This window comes from Amblyomma mixtum, chromosome 2 (assembly GCF_055824585.1).
Source record: "Amblyomma mixtum isolate Tamu chromosome 2, ASM5582458v1, whole genome shotgun sequence".
Taxonomy (NCBI): domain Eukaryota; kingdom Metazoa; phylum Arthropoda; class Arachnida; order Ixodida; family Ixodidae; genus Amblyomma; species Amblyomma mixtum.
The window spans coordinates 29,104,458-29,121,429 of record NC_143013.1 but is presented as its reverse complement, the minus strand read 5'-3'; the positions used below and the strand labels follow the sequence as shown (position 1 = coordinate 29,121,429).

The 16,972-nt window shown below is 49.4% G+C and overlaps 1 protein-coding gene across 1 annotated transcript in view; it reads right to left on the bottom strand.

The window, feature by feature from the left end:
* The window catches only part of LOC149358809 (uncharacterized), a 601,276-nt gene extending 585,432 nt beyond the window's left edge, over nt 1-15,844 (bottom strand). The window contains exon 1 of the mRNA XM_089570994.1: nt 14,194-15,844. Coding sequence (XP_089427120.1) covers nt 14,194-14,451 — 258 coding nt within the window. The 5' untranslated portion in view covers nt 14,452-15,844. The remainder of the gene's footprint in view (nt 1-14,193) is intronic.
* Between the last annotated feature and the right edge of the window lie 1,128 nt (nt 15,845-16,972).

The following is a 16,972-nucleotide window of genomic DNA, read 5'->3' as shown; positions in this document are numbered from 1 at the left end:
GAACATAGTTAACGTCAAAACTCAGAATAGTAAACAATGCGTTCGACGCGATAGATTTGCTCTTGACTACGCAATGCGCCATTTAACCACGCTGTTTTTGTCGTTGGCTAAAAAAAACGTCTGCTAGCTATGACACATGGCTATGACGATCATAACCAGCAATATTTCCTGGACAGAGAACAAATTGAGACCGTCAAGAGAACAAAACAGGGGGAAAAGCTAATAAACTAGCGAAGAAAATTTATGTCGGGATGACATGCCCTTCACGATTGAGTGCGCGAGGCAATATTGAATGAATGGTGTACAAGCAAGATGACGTACAGGCAGCGGTTCCGATGTATGCCACACGTTCGTAAACAAGGCCTCTTAGTGGACCTTGCAGACGTCGGTAAACAGTGACCAGCGAGCGTGAAGCGCCGGCAAACATGCCATGACGAGACAATTACAGGTTGTTCGTCGTGGTCTTAGCGGACGCTAGCGATAAATATAACAAAGTAGCAACTGCGGCTGAGATGGAAAACATTTTATGACTTTAATTCCTAAGTCCAGCATGCGCCGGCGTTAAATCTCTTTTCGCGACATAAATCACTGACTGTCTGTCATTGTCACTTTAATACGCCCACCGATGAGTAGGGTTATCAAAATCAACTCATACTTGCGTTTTGCATCCCATCATGAAAACAGCAAAATGTATCATAACGGCAGATGTCAACAGTTTTCATTCACGCAATGAAAACTTTCACGCGACACGTGTCTCTATTCATTCTGCTCCTCTGCAATAGCACGCCGTTGCCGAACAGCGTGAGCGTTACTGCGAATGGAAAACGTTTTTAGAGTTTCGGATTGGTTTTGGTTTGGTTTATGGGGTTTAACGTCCCAAAGCGACTAAGGCTATGAGAGATGCCGTAGTGGAGGGCTCCGGAAATTTCGACCACCTGGGGTTCTTTATCGTGCACTGACATCGCACAGTACACGGGCCTCTAGAATTTCTCCTCCAAAGAAATTCTAGCCGCCGCGGCCGGGATCGAACCCACGTCTTTCGGGTCAGCAGCCGAGCACCATAACCGCTGAGCCACCGCGGCGGCTAGAGTTTCGGAACAAGGCTCCACAAAGCATTTGGACGAATCCAGGGAAGCCAAATGCTTCCATAAATTGCGCGATACAAAGTAAACCTAACTTCTAGCACGTGCTACTGGACCAAGAAGTTCTGATTCGGTGAGCACAGCTGGCAGCAGCCTCCAGCGGAGCCCTGGACTAAGGGCAACCGACCTTTGTGCAAGAAGATGGACGAAGCCATCTGAAAACCGCAGAAGACCAGTGAATCTAGAGCTTAATAAAGTTTTTCACTCACTCACTCACTCACTCGTCTATGAGACAGCCAGAACAATTGGACTGTTGAATAGGTCATTACCTTCCACTGTTTCAATCGTACTTTGAGGGCTAAGGTCCGAAAGTTAAAGAGCTTCTCTTGCATCATTCAGACCAAAGATTCATACATTCAGTATTTACTAAATATAAGTGCGCTGTTCCGAATCCTTAAAAATCGGTCAGTGCCTGTTTGTTCTTTTTGCAAAAGAGGCTGGAAAGTCCAAGTTCGAACATTGTTCTTGCTTGAGCTTCTCATCCGCAAATGGCCAGTGTGTGGCATCGCTTCGAGTGCTACGAGGCGTCCTCGGCTCTTATCACAGCGGCCATTACAACCTCCAAACTCTATTTACCATGGCACCATTGTACAATGGGAGTGCAGTGTTTGCCGAGCATAAAAGGCCACCGCCACTCTCACGGCCCCTAAATGCGCGCAGGTGCTCTTTGTAGGCCACTTTGTTCCTTTTACTTTAGGATGGTTATGTGAGGCAGCGTCAAGTGCCTCTTCGACGCCTGTGTCTCTGTCGCGCTCTGGCTACGGACTGTCCATGATCTAAGGTAGCAACAACTTGAAAAATTTTACAGATGTCGGGCACGTTGAACAGTTGCATTTCCGGAAACAGTATAGGTATAAACTTTGTTTTGTAACGTACGGGGAGCCGGATTTGTTTTCTTCTTCATTTATATATTTATTTACAAGATACTACCGGCCTTAGTTTGAGGCCTTGGGCAGGAGTGGTATATCAATAATACGTCAAGGAAACGAACATAACAAAAAAGCATCACAAGAATTTAAGTGAGAAGGAGAGACGAAATTTATCCGTAACACAAAGAAGAGTGCAGCAGGGGCCTTATATAAGTCCGGAAAGCTGTCAAAAACTAATATTCGATAGCTTGCGGAAGAAGGTAAAGCGATGTACAGCACGTGCGCGTGGTGAAGGCGCCTAAAAACTGGAACTCTACATGAGAAAGCGGCGTTTTTCACGTCTCCTTGTTTAGTGCGTGGAAGGTTGTACACTCCTTGCTATCATTCTGAATTGCTTGACAAAGGTGCACGACTAACAAACTCATGGCATAATTCATACCGACACCATTACGTTCTCGAAGTTCGTCCGCTTCGCTTACCACCGAGAAAAGGGCGCGAAACGAGAAGTGTCGCGCTAGAGCTTCAACATTATTTCATGACGCAGTAACGCAGGAGCGGTCGCAGCGGCCTATAGAGTCAAATAGAACGCCGGCATGTGACATCGGTCGTAATTTACCATTTATCGCCCCCCGCGGAGCCAGCTACCTCACGTATGCCGGAAGCCATTTTCACGCTCAGCGAGACAGGTCCAACGAACGTCGTGTGCTGTATGGCCGATGCGTTTTTCTTTTTGTTTTCACTTGAGCTGCCGCTCCTAGCTGTCCAAATACACTCGCGACCTCCATGGTTCGCTGGCAGCGCTCCGTCCTTCGGAAGAACGCTAGTCACGTTCGGCTTGTTCGAGCAAGGATAAAAGATGCTTTCCAGAAATAGCGTTGCCCCTCCGCCGCGAAGACTCGGCGCGCTCGGTCAAAAGTATAACTTCGGGGGAAAAACGTAGCGAAAAGAAACGTTTATAATTGGTATTTGCCTCTGACTGCACGCTCCCGCCACGGTCGCTCAGTGACTCTGGTGTTCTACTACCAGGAAGGCTATGGGAACGACGTCGGCTATACCGTTGCCGGGTTTCAATAAGTGCGAAATGCAAGAACGACGCTTATTGAGACTTCAGTGCACTTCTGAGAGCTCCATATCGCTGAAACAAATTGGGCGCTCATTTACTGGGTCCTTGAGAGAGAGAGTGGATCTAGAGAAAATAAAAATCTGCCAAATGAAATGGTTAATCATTTTATATTAATACCTTAATACGTTTAATGTTTCAACAGGTTGGAGGTGGACGTTCTCGCCCTGCTTAAACCGGAGCGCTTGAGATTCCTTACGAATCGCTCTGCAGAGCCCGAGAGCAAATCTGCTGGCGTGGAAACTTTTGAAAAGGACTGTTCGGTAGAACTTCCTCTGTACAGTGGAGGGAAACCTGAAAACCCGCTCGGACCTGCCCTGATTGTCCAAGTGCCGAAGATAAAATGTGCTCTGATAGATGGATTAGAGTTCAATCAATCAATCAATCAATCAATCAATCAATCAATCAATCAATCAATCAATCAATCAATCAATCAATCAATCAATCAATCAATCATAGAGTCAACAGGTCATTAAATCGTTTTTCCAACTAGGCGTTTCCATAACATACAGGATGACCATGAAAATATAGCATAAAGGAGTGGTCATGTTTGAGGTAACGCAGTTCCTTGCAGACTATAGCGTAAAATGAAAAATAAAGAAACAAGAAAACTGCACAGAGAAACGCGACCACTAGCGACGTTGCAATTAGATATAAAATCACGGCTAACGAGTTGATCAAATAACGCAAGATTAACCTTGCCTAGCACCAGCTCTCTTGTTCCTTTTGTGAACGAAATTAAGTAGGACGACTTGAACATGCGTTTAGCATGTACAATCTTCTATTCTTCAAGCGTGAGTAGTTAAAAATGTGGAGAAACGATCGAGTTTGTAGTGGTAGGAAGAAGATGGGTCAGAAGAGGACCACAAAGATGGGAAATATTGTAAACATATATAGCTCATAAAATTTCTCTCTCTGCAGCTAGGAACAGTGCGACTCGGCTCTTCTGAACATCCGCCGAGGAATACATTTACAATAAAAAAAAAAAAATGCCGAGAGTAGAATAGGCGTCTCCAGCGTCGGTCCTTTTCAGTCAAGTAAATGTGTAAAGTACAGTATATCCGCTCCTCAGGAAACGAACACGAAACGAGGCAAGGGGGTCCCGGAGAATGCCGGAAAACGACCAATACTCCGCGCACACGCAGAGCTACGTAATACACTGCCAATACGCCGCACACCTCTTTCCCTCCTCCTCTTCCATCTCTCCGCCCTGCGCGTAATGCTTGTGTAGCTGTCGCGCAGAACGACATTCCGCCGTGTAATTCGCTCCTGTCCGGATACTTGTGTTTCTTTCTCCCCGGCCTGTCGTGAGCTTCGACGTCTTTGACGTGCGCGCACTGCGTTCGCATATGCTCACCACGTGGGCACTGCAGTACGCGTATACGCGCCGACTTGTCCGTCAGGCCTCGCACGTCCTTCCACGCTCGTTTCGGCCTGTGTCTCGCTTTTGACGCTCGCCATAGCACGCCGCGGTGTGTCCGTAGGCGCGCACTCGAGCGCGTCATTTACAATGCAACGAGTGGTAGCGTTGGTTGCCGTCGCCGCTGCTGCTGCTGCGGCGACCGGTGGACTTGTAGTGACCCTACAGGGGCGGGCAAACCCGTTGAGTCGGCGGAGCTCCGGACCCGACATTTATACTCTGTTGCTGACTTCGCGCCTGCGCTGCTGTCGGTTCGTTCTCGAATGAGAGGTTTCTTCACAGCGGTATAGTTGCGTATCTCGGAGTAACAAGCAGAGTGACTGGATTCTTAAAAAATTGCAAATTATTGCTTGTGGCGGAGGTTGACGAAACGTTTTGTTCAGAGGTCACCGTTGTAACGCCTCCGTGTGGCAGCATAGTAATCAAACAAAAGTAGGCCACTGACGAAGCAATGGATGGGTGTGTTTCATCTCTCATGAACCTAACATTTGTTCCGAAGTCTCATTACAGGGAAGCGCAGTGATTTGCATGCGAATAGCCGTCGGGCCCCCTTCTCGTCTTTATGCACCAATCAGACCTGTGTACGCCTTGAATTAATTTTGCAAGTTAAACAGCGGACAGCTGTCTGAGTTCGCAGCCATGGAAAATTGCCCAGCAGCTTTCGTATTGCATATAGAGAAAAGATTAGCATAGCGTATACTGTTGAAATCCTTCTTCAACGAGCAAAATTTGCGATCTCGCAAAGCGTTGAGGCCTCCAGCCGTTTAATTTTCTGGTTATGCAACTTGCAGCGACAGTAAAATAATTACATAAAAAAATAAACGGCGGCAGTTGATCTGTATGAAAGCCCTTGCTCTCATTACCCCATGTAAATGATATACAATACCATACACGCCATTATACAAAACTATGCGTCGAGTTTATTCATTCGGGGACGCTACATTCCATCCTCTGTTAAAGTGCTTTTTACTTACTGCTTCCTCAAGAGTGTGGGAATCTGGCTTTCCGCCGTCGCCTTTGCGCGGCTGTGCCGGCCTACCGCGTCGTTTCTCCTCTTTCCCTTGCTCCCGCCTCAGGCGGTGGAGAGGCGGCTGGGTGACTAATCACTGTCATTTAGCCACAGCTCCGCCCCGGCTCCCCAAGGGCCTTTGCCATTGGCGCCTTTTGGCGGGAATCCGGGACCCGTTTTGGCGGCCGCGCATCCCGCGACCGTCCGAGCGGGGCCCAGAGGGAGAGATCCCTCCGAGACAGCGAAAGGTGCGTACGTTACTGTTTGTCCCTGCCGGCCTTTGCCGCTCGGACCAGTGCTTACTCGAGCTCGCCCGCACGTGTCCTCTGACCTGCAGCGGCTCGAGCCTGTCCAGCGGGGTCCAGCGACCTCAGACAGGCGTACCTTGCGTTGATTGCCCACTCTCTCTCGCAACCGGCCCAACGGTCGACACGAGAGAGAGATCACAGCACTGCCGCGGGGACATTCTCCTGCAGCGGCGTGCTAGCGGCGCATATTGCTCGAGTCGCTTCGTGCGCGCAGCGGAGCCTTGCTCCTCGCGCGCCCCCGGGACGGGGTGACGATTGAGTGTGTGTGTACTGCTGAAGGACGACGTGAATAAACGTCTCCTTTGTGAACTTGGAGGCCTATTTCTTTGCGGCGAATCGCTCTCCTCCCAGCGGAGGTTGAGTGCACCGCATCGGTGTCCCAGTGTGTGTGTGGTGACGGCTGATCGGGGCCCTTGGCTCGCGCGAAGCTCGGCCCCACGTTGGGCGCCAGTTGTGGGTTTCTACGTGGACACAGCCCACCACCCACCGCGGGTTAGGAGGGCATTTAAGGAGAGGGGGATGTGGGAATCTGGCTTTCCGCCGTCGCCTTTGCGCGGCTGTGCCGGCCTACCGCGTCGTTTCTCCTCTTTCCCTTGCTCCCGCCTCAGGCGGTGGAGAGGCGGCTGGGTGACTAATCACTGTCATTTAGCCACAGCTCCGCCCCGGCTCCCCAAGGGCCTTTGCCATTGGCGCCTTTTGGCGGGAATCCGGGACCCGTTTTGGCGGCCGCGCATCCCGCGACCGTCCGAGCGGGGCCCAGAGGGAGAGATCCCTCCGAGACAGCGAAAGGTGCGTACGTTACTGTTTGTCCCTGCCGGCCTTTGCCGCTCGGACCAGTGCTTACTCGAGCTCGCCCGCACGTGTCCTCTGACCTGCAGCGGCTCGAGCCTGTCCAGCGGGGTCCAGCGACCTCAGACAGGCGTACCTTGCGTTGATTGCCCACTCTCTCTCGCAACCGGCCCAACGGTCGACACGAGAGAGAGATCACAGCACTGCCGCGGGGACATTCTCCTGCAGCGGCGTGCTAGCGGCGCATATTGCTCGAGTCGCTTCGTGCGCGCAGCGGAGCCTTGCTCCTCGCGCGCCCCCGGGACGGGGTGACGATTGAGTGTGTGTGTACTGCTGAAGGACGACGTGAATAAACGTCTCCTTTGTGAACTTGGAGGCCTATTTCTTTGCGGCGAATCGCTCTCCTCCCAGCGGAGGTTGAGTGCACCGCATCGGTGTCCCAGTGTGTGTGTGGTGACGGCTGATCGGGGCCCTTGGCTCGCGCGAAGCTCGAACCCGCGGTGGGTGGTGGCCTGTGTCCACGTAGAAACCCACAAGAGATATAAGCACCACTGCGTATTTAACGCAGTTGCCATTTTCGCATTATACTTGCTTGCTATGTTAAACCACCACTGTCACCTTAATACATGGAATGGATTGTCCCGACAAGATACCGTGTAATGGAAACATGCTACTTCTCTCCCAACTGCGGTAAATGATAAGTACAACTACGTTTCTTGTAAAATAAAAAGTGGGGAGCAAGAAAATGTCTCCTACGTGAATGGGAGTCGAGAAGCAGCCATGCAACGACCTGCTGATGACCTCAACGTTGCATAATTGTGATGCAGGATGTGGTCTTTCAGTCGAAATTAATGAGCACGAAGTGCCATCGATCAAACCACTCCAACGCGCCAAGTTACTTTACTGCTGCATTATCGATGCGTTAGCATTAGAGGGGTCAGTGCGAGGGGAAATGGCGACCGCTTTCTGTGAGAAGCCAGTGGCAGGTGGCAACTGGCTCTCCGGTCTACGAACGAACTTAGTATACTACCTCAGATATAATAAACATTAGTATGCCACTTCGGATATCACAAACTTCATCTCGCTAACCTCGGATATACCGTACCTAAGTATGCTACCTGGGATATAACGAACTTTCATGGGTTTGACTCGGATATAAAGAACTTTCATGTGTTACCTCAGATGTATGCTACATCGGATAAAAAGAACTTTCGTGTATGGGCGCCGGATACAACAAACGTAGTGTGTCAAGCTGTGATATAAGGAGCATTTGGTTACTAACGCATTCAAATTATCCCTAGAGTATCACAAAATTTTCTTCTTTAGTCACTGAACGCGATGAAATAAAAACAAAAACAAAGAGCGGAGAGGGTTACGTGCATTGAAGATTTGCTCATATTAGGGGAAACAAAAATAACGAATGTAACCAGTACGCAGTCCGACGGCTTGCATTTGTTGAATGCGGTTATGGTAGCGTTGAATCAGAGGAATATACCTGGGACATCTATACAATAGCTTTCACTTCATTTGCATTCCTTTCAAACGTTCAGAGCATCAGAAATTACGTTACAGCTGAATCACACGAGCGATTATGTCATGCGGATAGAGCGTGTTAGAGAAAGAAAGAGAGCGATATGCAAATGCAGGGAGGTCACCCAGGATAAGTTACTGGCTTGCTACCTTGCCCTAGAAGAAAGTAATGGGGGAATATAAATGCAAGGAGGAAATAAATCTGGGTGAAAGTAAAGACTGCGCACCACACAGGAACAGAGAAAGTGGCCTAAATCTAAAGCAAATGATCGTGGCTCGAGTAACGGCATCGTTCAGGTTTTGTTAAGGGGACAGATATAAGCAAATGGGAAATTGTTGTAAAGAACGAACTAGTAGCGCAAAGAACATGTAGGAATAAAAACGAAAAAAAAAATGGGGTAAACATGCACACTCAGACAACCGTGGCCGCGCTTCAGGACACGGTGCTTATTCACTTAGGGTATTGTAAGCCAATCGAATCTATACATATCTGAGTCCACTGTAGTTCAGAAAATAGCCAATAGCCAAGCTTTGGATCTGAAGTTTATCATAATCACTGACGTCAAAGATACAAGTGATATCTATATTCCCTCGTGTGAGATCTATATGAGAGAGGCGTGTAGTATCTTTATGGAGGCAACTGCGGCAGAAATTAAACATTCACAGGTGAGGATGCATCTCTTCTTGTCTAATGATGAGGAGGAATAAACTTAATCGCCCTATTTTTGTCATCGTCAGGCCACTGTCACCCCAGGTGGCCTCCATCAGTTCTCCCTTCAGTGAACATTGTTACGCCACGGTTATGTTTGAGAGCCCAAAGCAAAAAGCCCAGAAGTTTGTCTCATTGCCTTCCGTTCTATTTAGAACCGCGAGCATTAAAGACGCCCCCGCCCCGCCGCGGTGGCTCAGTGGTTACGGCGCTCGGCTGCTGGCCCGAAAGACGCGGGTTCGATTCCGGCCGCGGCGGCTGAATTTCGATGGAGGCGAAATTCTAGAGGCCCGTGTACTGTGCGATGTCAGTGCACGTTAAAGAACACCAGGTGGTCGAAATTTCAGGAGCCCTTCACTACGGCGTCCCTTATAGCCTTAGTCGCTTCGGGACGTTAAACCCCAAATAAACAAGCACACAAACATTAAAGACGCGCCAGTGATCGTCAGTCCCTGCCGGGGCTCCATCTGCCCAGCATGCGAAGGAGGCAGACGACGAAGAAGGCCGGAGGCGCCGTCGGCATACGGCGTGCATGTATTTTCTCGCGCGATTCTCAGGAAAGAGGCGGCATGCGTCCGCGTATGTGTGTATGCTCGCCGTGGGCCGAGCGGAGAGGAAAAAAAAAATACCAGAAAAGAAAACCGGAGCACGAGGTCGGGAGCTGCCGCCGCCGCCTCCTCCAGGTCGTGCCCCCCTCCTCCCCTGCACTTTTCGCGCGCTGTAGCCAGCCAGCTAGACAGACAGAAAGCGCCGCCACAGACGGTGCGTCCCGGCTCTTGCATCGCATCAACACGCGCTCGCTACTCATCCATGTGCCTCACTCTGCGGCCGAGGTCAGCCCAGACACGCGCGCCCATTTTCCAGCTTCTGAGAGCACAGCTCTTCGCCAGTCTTTTCTGCACCACGTGCGCCTATACTTGTCTTCGTGCCTGTGTTAGGAACCTCCATCTTTTGCTTTGCCCTGTTTTTTTCTGTCTCTCTCTCTCTCTCTGTCCGGTAAAATGATGGGTTGCGAGCGGCTTCTATCTCCAGTTCCCGAAACAAGGAATGCCGCGGACTGCCCACCATGTCATCTTTACCGTACACTCTGCTCGGGTCACCGCGGCTCCAAGAATGAAAGGTCAAGGTTCGCACCCCAGTCGAACCGATCGCAATCTCCAGCGGAGAAAGGAAATTACGAGAAGGCCATCAAAGGGCAATCAAAGATGTTGCGAGTTTTCGTAGAAACTCGCTTCGCAAGCCACCCATCTTGTAACGAACGACTATGTGAGCATGCTCACGGGCCGCTATGAGCATGACACTGATGAGAAACAGCAAGACTGCCAGGCTGGGATCAGTGCAGCAGGTGCTGCCGTGGCGCTAGATCAAGGGATCGCGTGAGTCGCAGGCGAAGGCCAGAGGTTAGTCTACACCTGTTCTGCACTTTTACTCATCCTGCGCACAGGTCCACCACAGCACCTGCGCAGACGCTGGTCGTCGCTATACCTCGTAACCGTCCGCACCCAGATAGCGTTGCAAAAATATAGTCCCCTGCAGACCACTTTCCCCGCTAGAGTACTTCCTCCCGGCTTTCCTCTTACATCGATGTTATTATTTAAACGCATTTAACAAAGCTTGGAGACACAATTCGAGACTAGTTCTTTTCGCTTAAATTTCAATACTCGTCGGTCTAACGGATGATTTGCACGGCGGAATTTAAACAGCGCTTTTACAGTAAAACTGACCAGGTGATGAAGTTAGCAGATTGCAGAATTACTTTGCACAAACAGAGGAGCATGAACAGACACCGGAAACGCTGCAATGTGCGGTGGTTGCCGGTAATGGAAAAGTCAACAACGGGTGGTCGAGGAACGAACTATCCTTCAGAGACTGCTGTATTCTGTAGCTATCTCATCGCTATCGAAGACCTATGGAACCATCGCTCTTGAATGCTACATCACAGCAAAAAAGAAAAGAAAACAACATAGCGATGGCCAAATTACGGCAAAATGTTTTGTCGTTTCGTCATAACGGCAGATTTTTCTCCAACACTTTTCTGCAGTTCTGTCGCTACGACAAATTAGTGCACAATGCGACACAAAATTATCCTGTTACTTTACGAATTTCTGCTGTTACTACAAGTTCATGGCCGTAAATATTACAAAAGTGTTGTGACGACAGAAAATTTTCTGCTGAGTTTTTCGGCTGGGTTGTCTTCATTTAAGCAAGAAAAGTGTTCCGCACCGTGCATTTCAAAAGCGGGTGAGACACAGGTCGGTCAACCCACGTATTTGAAGATATATGGACGACACTTATTACAGCCACGTAGTACAAGTAGCAAAATCAAGGTTGCCGCCAGGGTTAAACTAAAATGGAAGGTGGTCCATTTTCCAATCTTCCGGAAAAGGGGCGCGACATTCTAGAACACCTTTTCCTTTGTTAGAAAGCGCCGTGTTTATACAATGTGCAGTATACTCCGCAATCCTGTGCGAGCTTTATTGTTGGTTTCAGTTCTGGCTAAATTTGTCACGCTAAAGACTCAAGCCGTTTAGCGTGGGAGGATGTCGTGAAAATAAACACAGCAGTAAAAAGTTCCTTGAGGGGTCAATCCGTGGAAACATTAGATTTCATTACCTGTTGTCACATGCGACCGGAACGTAATCGCGATGCTGTTGTGTTTCAAAAGTGTTTACTAGCTAGTCGGTGCCTATCATTGCTCTAACAGAGATTCCTCGAACACTAAGCCAGAGGGGACAACAATCTTCATGTATCACGGTGAGATTGGAACGCGCCAAGAAAATAAATTCTCTCACTACAGCCGTGCCCGAAAATGAAACTGCCAAAGGGAAGCAAAGTAATAAACATTTTCTGCAATAAAAGGTGTAACACACTAACTCGAAGTAAATAGTCAAGCTATACGACTGTGCATTTCAACTCAAACGCTACGAAACTTCACCGAATTATCATTTTGCGGAAAGCAAGTAAAGAGAGCTTTGTGTAAGCCCCAGCATAAATACCCAGTCAGGCTTCATCCTATCAGTCACTTTTGTTTTCCCGTCAATTCTTTCTCCATATTTCAAAGAACAAAACGCCCTTAACGACAGCAACGCGGCTGAGACTCAAATTGCAACCGCATTCCGACTTGCTGGGCTGAGCCTGAGCTTGTCTCCAGGCGTCGAAGAGACTTCCGTAACTGTGGACGCCGTTTCTTATTCTTTCAGTCGCGGGCATATCTCCTTGCTGGCACAGAGACGACACAGGAGAAGCCGTCTCCTGTTAGTACATCCAAGGCAGAGGCGTCTGGTGGTCATTCGAACACGGCGGGGTAGGAAATTTCCCACCAACTGTTTGTCTCGCGGAAAACTGCGCTTGGCTGACTGTGTAGAGCGAATACGCTTACTTTTAAACTTTTTTTTTTTGCAGAACCATTACTTATTTAGCAAATTTAGTTTAAGTTTATGTAAGTTTACCCTCCGCTGCTGTGAACTGCAACTCAGTTGAATCATTCATAGAGCATATCAATAGCATTGATTCATCAGTAATGCCCCAGTGATAAAGCTATGATGCTGACTTTCATTTTGTATTTTTTTGTAACTACATTTGTTTCCGTGCTGAAGCCGCTATTTTCGTTTCCCTGAATTGGCATCATTACCAGCACGATGCCGCTATGATGATGAATTCTTATCTGGTATTATATATGCGCCTAACTTGTTCCCCTGCATTGTCTCCTTTGTATCGACTCGTGCATGGGCCCGAGAAGGGCCTGCAGTATTTGTAAATAAATAAATAAATAAATAAATAAATAAATAAATAAATAAAATAAGTTGTTTAAACCGGGTTATACATTTTCTTGTTTATTTGTTTATTTGGGACACTGCATTAAATGAAACATATAATGCGCTATACCATATTAAAGGCATTAACCTTATTTTCTTTTATTTTTTTTTTTGTATGCACACTTAATCAAACTTAGCAAGCTGCTCTTACAGCCATTTTCGCCATTCAATACATTGTAGAGCATTAATTCACTCGATCTTACTTGACCATAAGCTGGAGTTAGATCACAGTCAGTGTTAACTTGATCTGTAATGTAAGTTCACCTACTTTAATTTCTCCTTTCGTTCTTTTCACCGTTCCGAGCTTCTAAAGGCGTTCAGAATGCTCTAGTCTATAGACTCAATCAAGGCAATATTACGTCTTTTACAGTGTAATGTCACACCATAACACAGACTTCCCCTAAACAGTATCTCAGGTTTAGTTTGATATGGAAGGAAGCTCTATTAGAATAAAGGTACCATACACTGTCCGTATTACCGCCGACATACGCACAACTATGCCGAATTGCATGCTTATAGGAGCACTTACACGGTGTGATGTCCTCTCGATATATTGGAGCAGAGTGAGCAAAATGTCATTAATACGTAAACCATAGATGCTCACGTAGATTACAAAGCGCTTTATTAAATGTCCGCCTACTAAATGACCCGCGTATTGGAAGAGATAACTGCCCGCTCACTGATATATTTTTGTTATGAGGACAATCTGGGAACAAATGTAGCTGACTATATGTAACTGCGGAGAAGAAAAGCTCCCAGAATGAAACAAACTCTGCAAGGCCAAGTTGCCCGCGCTGAATTGTTGCTGCAATGCAAGCACGTGGTGAGCTGAACACGTGTCACTTCGGCAGCTGAGATTATTCAGTGGGGAAGCTATGCATGGGTAGTTCGTATGGTTTCTTGACGCAGCTTTCTTGACAAAAATCAGACTTTTTACCCAATACTTCATACCTTCCAGGGTTTTCCTGCATTCTACGAAGAAAATTTCAGCTTTTTATGCCCTGCCTTATTTACTTTCTAGTCGGCGCAGATACAGCATCCGATTCTTTCCGCAAAATCAAGTGTTGCGCATTCATACAAGTGATAGTTATCTTCGGGAAAACCGTCAATTCTTTTACAACGTAACTAAACTGCACGCGCTGCACGTTTTTCATCGTCGGGTGAACGCGCATCCATATCACTGAAGAAGCCACCAAATCTTAGGCAGCACCATAGCGAATGCATCACGAAGCAGGTGAAATCAATAAGGCCAAGGACGTCGAAAACAGAAAACGGCCCCTCCAAGAGTGGAAAAGAAAGGTGCAAGAGGTTGTGTGTAGATAAAACGGCAGGAAAGACCCAGTCGCAGCAGCCACGACGCTGTGTCCAATCCACTCCAAACCAACGCAAACACATCTAAAACCAAGGGTGGAAATAGGCGAATGCACAAAAATCGTGCATAAGGCTGAAAAGAAGCATGCAGGTCAATAAGAAGGTACTGACCGTCTCGTACAGTCCTCGAGGACCCCTGACGCCGACCTGTACCGCTTTCCAGGGCACTGCGCGGTACACCTGCTCCACTGCCGTGGTGTGTCGCCGCGTCCTGGGATGGTGCATCCTACTGCATCCTCCCAGGAGCAGGCTGGTGCGGCGCTTCCTGCGGCAGCCGCCGTACTGCACCGCCTTCTCGGCACTGCGGCACGCGCACGCCTTGGCGTGCACGTGGTACGAGCGACCAGTGGCATCGGCCACGCTGGACATCGCAGAAGCCTCGCTTATCCAAGAGGAGCAACTCTCAGGCGCCAAGAAGAACACCGCCGGTGGAATTGAAGATCAGCGGACGGGACCTCATGTTCGTGCCCACGCGGGGGTTTGGAACTGGCCGGAAGGTCTTTTACAGCTGTGGATGCTGGTCAAAGCATTCGTTTCGTCGCCGCTGGTTGTCGCCCCGAGGTCGCAACACGTGACACTTGTTCCGTCTCTTCAGTCTTGGTCTTTGGTGTCGAATGCGGTAGAAGCAGGCTTCGTCCGGTTACGGTGCCGATCAACTCTCCGAATGCTGCATTTGGACCTCGCGCACAAAACTCTTGTCACTCCTCAAGTTTTTAACGGCGACTGGTGGACATCGGAGGTTCGTGAGAGGCACCTGTCTTGATCCAGTGGCACTTGTCAGATGAGCAGTGTCAACGTGTGAATTCTCTCGCCGTCTCACGTATCAAATATCGTCAGCTAGAAGCAGATGATACGGCAGCCTTAGGACGAACCGTTAAGCAGGCGACTGAGTGGACACAGTCGCTGCTGCCACGACAAAGGACCGGGTGCTGCTGCCGAAAACGGCGTCTCTCGTGGCGGCAGTGTTTATGAGAGGACTCCGGCGTCTCGTGCTATTCGCTCCGCTTTTATCAACGGCCGCGCCGCCTCGTATCACCTCTCACTGCACGCCGCTCTCGGCGGCAGTTTGACGAGCAGGTTTCATTGCTTGTTTGGGCGGTAGTTGACTTCTCGTAATCTCACGACGTATGAGGCAAGAGGGCGCGTACGTGAGAGCACCGTTGTTGGCCTGCGTGCGTCCGTGAGGGCCTGCCGAATCACGTGATATGCCTGTGCGGCAGAAAACACTGAACCACAGCAAATCTGCGAATAAGGGAAAAATGCCGCAACACCGAGAACCACTGCTGATACTGATAATTGTTCTTGTAAGCACTGACGACGATGACCAAGTTTTTCCCCGACAACCGATGAAAGCACAAGTACCAGCGGGACAAGTACTCAGTGCATAGCTTGACCCACGGCGCAGACACTACAGACAACACGTTCACTCACTAAAGACCGACACCTGCTGAGCTGATGTAGCCGAAGCCGAGCAGGTTGGGAGCGGCGAAAGTGGCCATGCACTGAGGGGAGAGCACGCACCGAAGAAACACAATCCTGCGGGGACGATGTTCGAGAACTGCTGCACAGTCGTCGCGTGGGTGCAAACACAGGAGGCAGGCCTTGCTAGGCGGCACAAACACACAAGAACGCACAAAGAGAAGCCAGGCAGCTCAGCACCAATGCGCGCGAGCCGCAGCACAGAGCAGCAGTCGCCGTCGAAGCACGAGACAGACGCGCCGAAGGGAACTTGCCCGAGCTGCCGTGATCGCGGCGGCCAGCGGACGAAGAAACCAACTCACGGCAACGCAGCAGGCATGCAGGCAGGTAGGAGGAGGGAACGCCCCCCCCTTTCCACTCGCATCCCTCTCTTTCCTCGTCGCCATCCAGAACGAAGTCACAAAATGACGAGGGCGAGGGCCCGGCGAGACGGCGGGTGAGGGAAGAGGCTCATGACGTAACGTGCACTCCTTACGGCCTCCCCCAACCCCCGCCCTCCAGTCACTGATCTACGTGCCGCCGCCGCTGCCGCCTGCCTGGGTTACCAGCATCAGCAGCAGCAGGCTGGCGTTTTGGGCACAGCCAGCCTCCGGCAGCGATGATCGCTCTGAGGCAAAGGCCTCTCCGCTGCCAAACTGGACCCGCGCTGAACTTCGGCGCGGCAAGCCGCCGGAACGTGTCTAACCTCAGGGAACTCGCTGCTCCCCTCCCTGTGTGTACTGCTCCCTTCCTTTCTTGGTTCGTGCCTGGGGTGCGGGGATTACTACTTTTTCTTTGTTTGGACTTTTTTTTCCGCCCTTTCCTTCTACTTCGGTCCGCTTTGCCACCTAGGCAGCATCGTGGAGAGGGCCAGCTGGACGGGTTGAGCGCTCTCGGTAATCATGGCACGCTTATTACGTCCACAAGAATGTATTAATAAAAAAAAAGGAGAGCGGAGGGGGAGAGAGTCCGGGAGGGTTTATTTTTAAACATCGGTAGGCTGCTGCTTACGCTCTGACTACATTTCAGGTTTATTTCCTGTTTGATGTATAGTTAAGAACTATAAAAGAACTGAGTACACTGCAGAAAACCTGCGCTGGCGCCTAAAGTCGCGACGGCAAACTAGATCACGATCTGTAATTTTTAAGCATCTTAAGAACCCACATTTGCTCGAGCAAGAAGGGACAGTTTATGATTACACTAAATGCCTGACCTCCTTCGATGATGGGTAAAAAATACCGCGCGAAAAGACAAGGAGAAACGAACAAGTGGACAGGACTGGCGCCAGTCCTGTCCACTTTTTCATTTGTCCTTGTCTTTTCGCCCTGCATTCTTCAACCATGATCACTGACCAACGAGCCCAAACAGCCATTTTAGCTCTTTCGATGATCTGGCAGTGCCATAGCTCCGAATTAAATAATGCGGCCAAAGC